Source organism: Phacochoerus africanus, chromosome 1, assembly GCF_016906955.1.
Source record: "Phacochoerus africanus isolate WHEZ1 chromosome 1, ROS_Pafr_v1, whole genome shotgun sequence".
Lineage (NCBI taxonomy): Eukaryota > Metazoa > Chordata > Mammalia > Artiodactyla > Suidae > Phacochoerus > Phacochoerus africanus.
Window position 1 is genome coordinate 193,122,133 of NC_062544.1, and position 11,006 is coordinate 193,133,138.

The 11,006-nt window shown below is 35.7% G+C and overlaps 1 protein-coding gene across 1 annotated transcript; it reads left to right on the top strand.

Moving 5' to 3' along the window:
* The first annotated feature begins 2,414 nt into the window (after window positions 1-2,414).
* On the top strand, window positions 2,415-3,675 carry LOC125110910 (transmembrane protein 256-like). The gene is made up of 2 exons (XM_047752586.1): window positions 2,415-2,505; window positions 3,329-3,675. The coding sequence occupies exons 1-2, from the start codon at window positions 2,415-2,417 to the stop codon at window positions 3,673-3,675; spliced, it is 438 nt and encodes a 145-aa protein (XP_047608542.1).
* Window positions 3,676-11,006: the final 7,331 nt, after the last annotated feature.

Here is an 11,006-nt window from a genome sequence, read left to right on the forward strand (position 1 = left end):
GTCTATTTATCTTCCTTGAACAAGAAAGCTTTGTTTGTCTTTCTAGTGAGAACCTCTACTTACTTACAGCTTATAAAAGAGCAATTATTAGCTTTTCCTCACAATGATACTTCTACTCCAAGAATTTTGTCCAAAGGTTTTTAGCTTGGCATTTAAGTCTCCCCACCCATCTTTTATTATTGCTGCTGCTGTCTTCATAGGCAGAGTCAAAAAGAAGTAGATCATCCCAAGCATTTCTCCACCAGACGAATGATTTTCTAACTTTGCTTTAACCAATAAGAGGAATGCACTTTTGTATTAACCTACTGTTTATTTTTTTCTAAGAGAAATCCAAATTTATCTCTTCCTTCCTGAAGAGTGCTTCAGCTGTTAAATTTATGAAGTTAAATGTTCAATAATTCTCATAGCAAAAATTATAGACAGGATCAGAAATAATTGCTATCTAAAACAAATGCTTCTAAAAGAAGGGATAAAACTTCAACTTATATGAGTATAACATATAGATTTTGCTTATATGAAACTCAAAAATCATTTAAACAGAGAACACATGTAAAATCATCATAAGGGGAAATTGCAAATAGTGCTACATTGATGAGTTCCAAATACTTAAAATGGACATAGAGAAAAAACTTTAAAAGTAGACTTCACATGAAATATTTTAATTTCACTGAATTACTTGGAAATTCTAGTATAAATTTCCAGTCATATTTCTCAAAGTGTTCTCCACAGATCAACAGTATTGAAATTTCCAATATACGTGGTTTAAAATGCACATTCTTGTGCTCTATCCTAAGTGCTTTCCTGATAGAATTCTCACCCACACTAATTTTTGAGAACTATTATGAGGGAGAAGAAAGTGGAGTACTTATTTGAGAGAAAGGATTTTACAAACATACAACATCGATGGTAACTATGAATGTGGCAAAGCATTCATGTCTTTGAAGCTAAGTGCTAAAATGTTATTTACTAATGAAATGATGAGGTGTCTGAGTTGGGTACCATTAATCTTGACTTGGTCATTGCTGGAGCTGGGTGATAGAAACATGGAGACTTTATTATTTCATTTTTTATATATTTTATATTTCCCATACTAAAAAGTCTTTTATCACATTACATGCTGTTCCCAAAGTAAGGACGAGACATTGGCCAGAGGGTGATTTATATTTTTTCTACATCATGAACTAAGAAATATTAATCCTACATGCCCTGAAATCATTGAGTGTACATCTGGGATTTAATCTAATTTCAACTGAGTTGTGTCTGATTAAACACACAGAAATCTGTATTTGAAAGTATATTTCTTCTGAAAACAACATTCTAAAGTACTATAGTCATTTAAAATTATATTTTTTTACTTTCTTGACTTTTTTCATAGTGTTTCCAGTAGCACTTATTAATTATAACTACTCTGATGTGACATCACCTTTTATTTTTGATCTTTTTCTTTCCCACATGACCCTGTCTCTCTTGAAAAATAAAACTCTTACTTTGGGAAAGCAACTTTAATATCTGGGATCAGTAGAAAGGGTCATGTCTCATTTATTAATGTGCTGGAGTCTTTGTCCCTTTAGTCTTTTTTGATCTGAAGAAAAATAACTTCATTTTTTTCTACTAGCCCCAAATACACTGAGGCATTGAACTCTTAGCCTCTCTATGCCTGGCAGCTTCTTTTTAAGGGCTAAACTCTTCTTAGATTGGTTTGTACAAGTAAAACAATTTGAACAAGTAAAACAATTTGAAGTACATCTATAAGTTTTATGAGATCAATAGACTAGACTACACAGGAGATGGCAGAATGGTACTAGGAGTTGTCCAAGTCACAACTTTCAAACGGCTCGTCTTTACAGATATCAGCAAAATTGAACTAATCAATACCCCCCAGCTTCTGAAAGTCACAGTGCTGTGCAGAGAAAGGGCGGTTGATTAGCTTAATCAAAGCCAAGGTTGGAACAGTCTACAGCCATGAATATAGAAATAGATCATGACTTTAAAAGCATTATTCTGAAACTGTTTTAACCTTTACATCCAGTGCATTTTTAAAGGAGCAGGGAGATGAAAAAGAAGAAATCAAGAGAAAAGGAACTTATATGGTAGAAAATATTGTTTAAAATCAATAAACTTGTTAATAAAGATATCGTTAAGCTGTTGGAGGGAACACAACGTGCACAATTCTCATGCTGGCAGTAAGGCACGTTAACTATGCTTGATTATACTGAGTGGTGATGACATGGGCTTCTTTCTGCATATGCTAAATTATTTCAAGCTAAAATCTATCATCTTCATAAACAAGCAAACCTAAATTCTATTGTTTAGGAGTACAATCTTTGGTATTAAAGTTATCCAACAAAACGAAGAAGTGATCACCATTGAAGTTGGATCGGTGGTTCCTTCTAAAGGGGACACAGAGTGTTGTCATGGGGAAGGGGCACAGAGAGAGCTTCGGGGGTGCACACAACATTCTCTTACTTGAACTGAGGAGTGGCTATGCAAGTGTTGGTGTTTACAGTAATTCATTAAGTTATATTTTATGCCATTTAAAATGTATATTGCGGGAGTTCCCATCGTGGCACAGTGGTTAACGAATCCGACTAGGAACCTTGAGGTTGCGGGTTCGATCACTGGCCTTGCTCAGTGGGTTAATGATCCGGCGTTGCTGTGAGCTGTGGTGTAGGTTGCAGATGCAGCTCGGATCCCGCATTACTGTGGCTCTGGCGTAGGCTGGCAGCTACAGCTCCGATTAGACCCCTAGCCTGGGAACCTCCATATGCCACGGGAGCGGCCTAAGAAATGGCAAAAAGACAAAAAAATAAAATAAAATAAAAATAAATGAAATATATATTGCGGAGTTCCTGTCGTGGCTCAGAGGAAACAAATCTGACTAGCATCCATAAGGACACAGGTTCGATCCCTGGCCTCGCTCAGTGGGTTAAGGATCTGCTGTTGCTGTGAATTGTGGTGTAGGTAGCAGATATGGTCAGGATCCTACATTGCTGTGGCTGTGGTATAGGCCGGCAGCTGTAGCTCCGATTCAACTTCTAGCCTGGGAACCTCCATATTGTGCGGGTTCCTAAAAAGAAAAAAAAAAAAATAAAGCAAAATAAAATAAAAGCCCTACAAAGCAAAAAAATTAAGAAAAATAAAATAAAATAAAAATGCTTATTGTATTTTGCAATTTTTGGAAACTGTTTAAATAAAACAACTACCCAAGAGAGTGTGATTTATACATTTATACCAATCTGGAACAAACACAAAATCAGAATTTTTATTAGTATTTCCACTGTTTAAGAGTATTATATACAGCGTTCACTCATCGAGTGACCATTCACAGCCACTGCCAGACCAGGGCATGCTGCTTTCCACTGCCTAAGTGCCTTGTTTGGAGCTGGGGCCTTAGGCTTGGCCTCTTACTGGGCACACAGAACCCAGTTCCCAGATGCCTACGGGAAGGAGCTCTTTGGTAAGACCAACAAACACCACTTATTACACAGCCTGGCCCTGTTAGGGGTGCCTCTGTACAGAAAGTCCCTCTGGGCCCAGGTGCTGCTAGCTTCTGGAACTACCTCATTCTGTATCAGCTTTTATTACCAGGTTCTGAGTGGAGACCCCAGCACCCAGATTTGGGCTCCTGAGAGAAGGAGCCTGTTATTCTTGGGCTGGTTTACCTTGGCAATTTGAGCTTGTTTTTAGTATCTGGGTACTTTTTTTTTTTTTTTTGATCTTTTTAGGGCTGTACCCACGGCACATGGAGGTTCCCAGACTAGGGGTTGAATTGGAGCTGTAGGGGCCGGTCTACACCACAGCCACAGCAATGTGGGATCCAAGTCACATCTGTGGCCTACACCACAGCTCACAGCAATGCCGGATCCTTAACCCACTGAGCGAGGCCAGGGATCAAACCCATGTCCTTATGGATGTTAGTCGGGTTTGTTAACCACTGAGCCACGACAGGATTTCCTGGGTACTCTTTTTTAAAGAATTGGAGCAGGAGAGGATTAAAAAGGAAAGGCAAAACATATATAGCTATATTATATAAAGAGAAATATATATTTATGTATATATAAATATACATGGTTTTTGTACATGGTTTTATTTTTTCAGTAAAGATATACCTGAGGAAACATTTCTGGCATCTGGTTAAATCTAGAGGGACCTACTTGCAACTAATATTTCAGATTGAATTTTTTTGGTTTGAGTAGCAATAGCTTCTAAATCTTTTCTCAGCTTTATATTTTTTCAAAATAGACCTCACGTTTCCTAATCCACTCTTCTAGACTGTCTTGTATAAAGTTTCCCAATCAAATTGCCAAAGACACTTAGTCCTCTCTCACTAGACATGAGGTAATACACGTTTAGAAGTTTCCCAGGTGCTCCCCAGTTCAGGCTAAAGTAGAGCTTAAACTAAAGCTTAGATATCATAAGCAACACCAAGACTACAAAGCTAGAGACAGGTTCTTTTGAGGCCAAAAGTAGTACCCATATCTTTCATATCACAACACCAAATAAATCCTGTTTGAATACTTATATAATCCATTTAAATCTAGTCTTTAACCTTTGCTAATAATCAGTATCCATAAATTCAGTTCAATAGAACATTAAGAACTCTTAATACTCCTAAGCTAGAGCACAGACACTGTAAGGGAAATCTTATCCTATCACTCTCACACCAAATAGAGAAAGATGAAAGCAGGAGAGAAAAAAAAAAAATCAATGCTTTCTGAAGAATGTTACATTTGTAGTTGCAGTGGGAGGTTACTAAAGTGAAACAGAAGACATGTTTTGTGAGCACGGAGAAGGGCTAAGCTCAGTGATCCAAGTAACCACATAGTTATTACTCATCGCCTTAACATCTCCCAAGCATCTAACTCAGTCACTGTTCCCAAGGCGTCCCCAAGATTTCCACAGTCTCCTCAGTCTAACCTTCCTGCCTCCTGCCCCCTCTCATTTAGTCAGCTTCTCTCAATTTTCCCCAATTCTATGCCCAGGATTTTTTTTTTTTTTTATCCTCTAACTCCCTGCACTGTACAGTGTTCTTTCATTCAGAGCTACTTCGGGAATAAAGATAACTTTCTGGAGCCTAGATTCAATTTATCCAAGGAAATAGTGAAAATGAGGGAATTTTATGGTATGGAATGTGTCCAAGCAAAGGAGGAGATGGTGACTGCTCCAGTCCCATTATGGAGGTGCTGCCTGCTCTGTGCATGTGGCTGTGTGGGCTGGTCATAGCCAAACCTTGGCACAAGAGAGTCTATAATTCTTGGAACCCCAGACATCCATGAAGCAGTCACAGGGATCCTAATTTAAATATTTGAAAAATCCTTAGAGAAAAATCCTATTTTCCCAATACAAGCCCACAGTAAATTATTGTAAATGGTTTGTTCAGAAGAAAAATATTTGTCTGAACCACCAGTGGAAAGACAAATTATAAAAAGGGCTGTTAGTGGTGGAAGGTTGGGAACTACTGCTCCAGGGAACAAAGGTTTAAGCTGTTTGTATTCTGCACAGAATCTAACATATGCAAGAACTCTATAAATATTAAAGAGCTGCCTTTCAGAAGTGACATTGTGGTGAGCAGCTGATACTTTGAAAGTGATTAATAAGGATTCCAAAAAGAAACTGTAGATCTTATGCCATTACAGAATGCTACTACAAGTGGATTCCATATAACATCACCTGGAGCATTATAATACTACTCTGATAGAAGCCTTACAAATATTTGGAGGAAATTGATGTACCAATTATTTTAGTGCTGGCAATGAAGTTTGTTTATGCACGGATGTACTTGTTTGTTGTTGTTGTTAGGGATTGGTTGGTTTATTTCAGGAAATAAGATACCTTTGCTTTTCTTCTCAAGGCTGAATGAGAAGGTAAATAAGACACAACACTAAACAGATATGTTCCTAACAGCTTGATTGTAAAATATTCCCTTGGATGACATGAGTTCTACTGACATCTCTGCCACACCCTTGAGATGGGTAATGTTGGGGATGTTGCTTAACCCCTCTGAACCTCTGATTCGTGAGCATAATACTATGGAGTTGAAGATCACAATACATGTGAAAAAAAGTACATGTGAAAGGATTTTGCAATCTATAAGGACAAAATTTTGTAAAGGACCAAAAAAAACAAAATTCTTCTGTATGAACTCATATTTCTTTCCTTAAGGTCTCCTGATTAAATCACCAAGGTCATCTGATACTCTTGTTTTGGTATTCTATGAAACCATTGTTTTCCCACATGAATTCCTGTTATATTATTGGGTATGTTATTATGCCGGTCAGGTTCAAGAGATAATTAAACATGATTTGTCACCAAAACAGCATGTGTCAATTATATCAAAGTCAAATGAATTTAAATTCCTTGATTGTAGCTGGTAATCTCTATTTGTAATTAATAAGGATAAAGGTTTGCCAAATTGGATGTGTAAAAATTAAAGTCAAAGAACATATAGGTATAGATCAACCCTTTCATATAAATAAATCTATGATTGTATTAGTATATAAATATTAGATAAAATATACAAAAACTTGAAAATTAACATGAAAGCAAATTATCTTTGAAATCTGAAGCAAAATGAAAACAATACAACATACTGGTTTTCCAAGTTGAAAACTGCTTTGATTGCTGCAGGCAGACTGGTATGCAGTGAGAGATTAATATATGTGAATTTTCCAGACTTCTTCCACTTATCTTTTCCTCTGGCTGTCTGCTCCTAAAATCGTTCTAAAAATTTTCTCGTCTTTTATTTCACTAAGAGAAACAACAAAACAACAATTATAACATTCAGAGAATTAAAGGGTCAGCTACCTGCTTTATTTGAACAGAGGCTTATGCTCAAATGTGTTGCTTCTCTGGAGCACTAAAATTGCTAAAATCCATATTGACCTTGAAGAGGAAAATAAAATAAAGCAGTTGCAAATAGGTTGAAAACCGACAATTCCTGTGTTAGCTGCTCCAGGGATATCGTAGGAAATCGACTTTTGTAATCAAGTGTTATTCATGCCTTCAAACACGGATTACTTGTTGGGCCTCCTGGGCTTATGACACGGATGTCACTCTCTCCTTTCAAAACCTCATGCTTCTTAAAATTGTGCTGACTTTCTGAACTTCACATTTATAGCATACTATTATTCCTGGTGCATAAGCTTATTGGTCAAGGATGTTAGAACACACCTGACACCACTAATATTTAAATACATTAATATATTAATTGATTCAGCAACTTTTTATTTACACCTATAAACCACCAGAACACTGAGCTAGACACTATGAAGACTAGAGGAGACTATGCCTTCAATGTACTCACAATCCAGGATGCTGTGTGCAATTGTATAAACAATTATTAGAATGAAATGTGATATGTATAATTATAGAGGTAGGCATTGGATGCTGCAGAGAAGAGAGGAATTGCTAAATGCCCCCATAGGCATACAAATTAAAAAAAAAATAATGAAAGCCATATACACACGAAAACATTTATTTAAAAGTCTATCATAAGTATGTAGAAATTAAACAACATACCCTTTAACAACCAATAGATTAGAAAAGAAATCCAAAGAGAAATTAGAAAATATCTTGAGGGAAATAAAAACAAAAATACAACATACCAAAACTTATGGGCTGCAGCAACAATAGTATTAAAAGAGAATTTTATAGCAGTAAACATCTACATTAAAAAAGAAAGCTCTTCAGTAAAGATCCTAACTTTATACCTCAAGGAACTAGAAAAAGAAGAACAAACTAAGTGTCATTTAGCAGAAGGAAGGAAACAATAAAAATTAGAGCATAAATAAATGAAATAGAGAACAAAAAAACAATAGCAAAAAAGTCAATAAAATTTAGTTGATTTTTTAAAAAACAAAGTGACAAATCTTTAACTAGATTTATGAAAAAAAAAGACTCAAATACATAAAATCAGAAATGAAAGAGGAGATACTACAATTGATGCCACAGTAATAAAAAGGATCATAAAAGATAACTATGACTAATTACACTACTAACAAATAGATAACCTAGAAGAAATAGATAAAATATACATTCTACTAAGACTGAATCACAAAGAAATAGTCTTCACAGAGCTTAAAATAGTATGGATATTGAATCAGTACTCAAAATTGTTTTAATAAATAAAGTTCAGGACTTGATATCTATACAAATTCTACCAAAAATTTAAAGAATTAATGCCAACCTTTCTAAAACTTTCCCAAAATTAAAAAGAAGGAAATAATTCTAAACTCATATTTTATGAGGCCAGAATTATGCTAATACCAAAGCCAAATAAGGATTTGAAAAAAAAGAAAATTACTAGCTAATATCCATGATAAATACAGATGCAAAAATCTTCAACAAAATACTAACAAATTCATTTCAACAATACATTAAAAAAATCACGCATAATGACAGTAGGATTTATCCATGGGATGCAAGGATGGTTCAATACATGCAAATTGATCAACATTATATACCACATTAACAGAACAACTGATGAAAATAACATCTCTATAGAGGTATAAAATGTAGTTGACAAAATTCAACATCCCCTCATGATAAAACCTCTTAACAAACTTAGAAGAAAAGTACCTCTATATAATAAAGACCATACATAAAAAGTCCACAGCTAACAGCATACTCAATAGTGAAAAACTAAACACTCCTTCTTTAAGATTAGGAGCAAGGCATGGATACTTCTTTCACCACTTTTATACATATCAGTACTGAAAAATTGAGGCAAGCAATTAGGAAAGAAAGAGGGAGGGTGGAAGGGAGGGAGGACAGGAGAGAGGAAGGGAGGAAGGGAGAGAGGGAGGGTGGAACAAAGGAAGGAAGGGAGGGAGGGACAAAGAGAAGAAAGAAGGAGGGAAGGAAGGAAAGGCATCCAAAGAAAAGGAAAAAGTAAAATTGTCTTTGTTTATAGATAATATGATCTATGTATAGGAAAAACCTAAAGGTTCCATTTAAAAACTATTAGAACTGAGGAGTTCCCATCATGGCTCAGCAGTAATGAACCTAACTAGTATCCATGAGGACTCAGGTTCAATCCCTGGCCTCACTCAGTGGGTTAAGGATCCAGCATTGCCATGAGCTATGGTGTAGGTCAAAGATGCAGCTTGGATCTGGGGTTGCTGTGGCTGTGGCTTAAGCTGGCATCTACAGTTCCAATTCAAGCCCTAGCCTGGGAACGTCCATATGCTGTGGGGGCACCCCTACAAAGACAAAATATTAAAATTAAAACTGTTAGAACTAAAAAATGAATTCATAGAAGTTGCAGGATACAAAATCAAAACACAAAAATCATTTGTGTTTCTAATATATTTAACAGTGAACTATCTGCAATTAGTAAAACAATCCCATTTATGATGGTACGAAAAGGAATACATACTAGGGAATACACTTAACTAAGGAAGTGAAAGATTTATACACTGAAAAATACAGAATATTGATAAATGTTTTTAAACAAGACACAAACAAATGGAAAGATATTATATGTTAATGGATTGGAAGATTTAATATTGTAACAATGTCCATACTAGTCAAAGTAATTAGTAATATCTATCAATTCGATGTAATTCTCTCAAACTTGTCTTAATGACAAGTTTTACAGAAATAGAAAAAAAAACAATTCTAAAATTCATATGAAACCTCAACAGATTCCAAATAGCCAAATCAAAGTGGAGAAAGAAAATCACACATCCTCATTTCGAATTATATTACAAAGTTTCAGGTCCTAAAAGAGCATGGTACTGGCATAAAGAGAGTTTGGCAGAATGAATAAAAACACATGATCGAATTATAACTGTCTACAAGAGACTCATTTCAGACCCAAAGACACAAATAGATTGAAACAATGAAAAAAGATATTCCATGCAAATAGTAACAAAAAGAGAGCAGGGTGGCAATACTAATATCAGTTATGTCAAAAACTTCACAAGGGACAAAGAAGGATATTATGTTAGTGAAAGTTACAGAGCAGCCAGAAGATAAAAAAAATGTATAAACATGATCATAAAATATATAAAGCAACACCTGGTAAAACTGAAGGGGGAAACAGACAATTTTACAGAAAGAGTTGGAGACCTTGGTACCCTACTCTCAATAATGGATAGAACAATCAGAAGTAAGGAAACAGAGGCCTTAACACAATAAACCAACTAGATGTAATAAACATATAGAACACTCTACCCAGCAACAATAGCAAACACATTCTTCTCAAGTACACATGGACATTTTCAAAGATAGACTATATGTTAGGCTGCAAATTAAGTCTTAATAGATTTTAAAAGATATCATACAAAATATCTTCTCCAGGGAGTTCCTATCATGGAGCAGCGGAAGCAAATCCAACTAGGAACTGTGAGGTTGCAGGTTCAATCCCTGTCCTCACACAGCAGGCTAAGGATCTGGCATTGCCATGAGCTGTGGTGTAGGTCACAGATGCAGCTCGGATCTGGCATTGCTATGGCTCTGCTGCAGGCTGGCAGCAACAGCTCTGATCAGACCCCTAGCCTGGGAACCTCCATGTGCCGTGGGTGTGGCCCTAAAAAGGAAAAAAAAAATTCTCCAATCATAATGAGATAAAATTAACAAAGAAATTATCTATTTCAACACCCCTTTCTTATAAAAACTCTCTAGAAAGTCAGCATAGAGGGAACCTACCTTAACATAATAAAAGCCATATATAACAAACCCACAGCTAATATCATTCTCAACAATGAAAAGCTCAAAGCATTTCTGCTAAGATCAGGAATAAGACCAGGATGTCCACTTTCACCACTATTATTCAACATGGTTTGGGAAGTCCTAGCCAAGATAATCAGAAAAGAAAAAGAAATAAAAGGAATCCAAATTGGAAAATAAGAAAAACTATCACTGTTTTCAGATGACATGATGCTATGCCTAGAAAATCCTAAAGATGCTATAGGAAAACTATTAGAGCTCATCAATGAATTTGGTAAACTTGCAGGATACAAAATTAATACACAGAAATCTGTTGGATTTCTATTTAATTAACA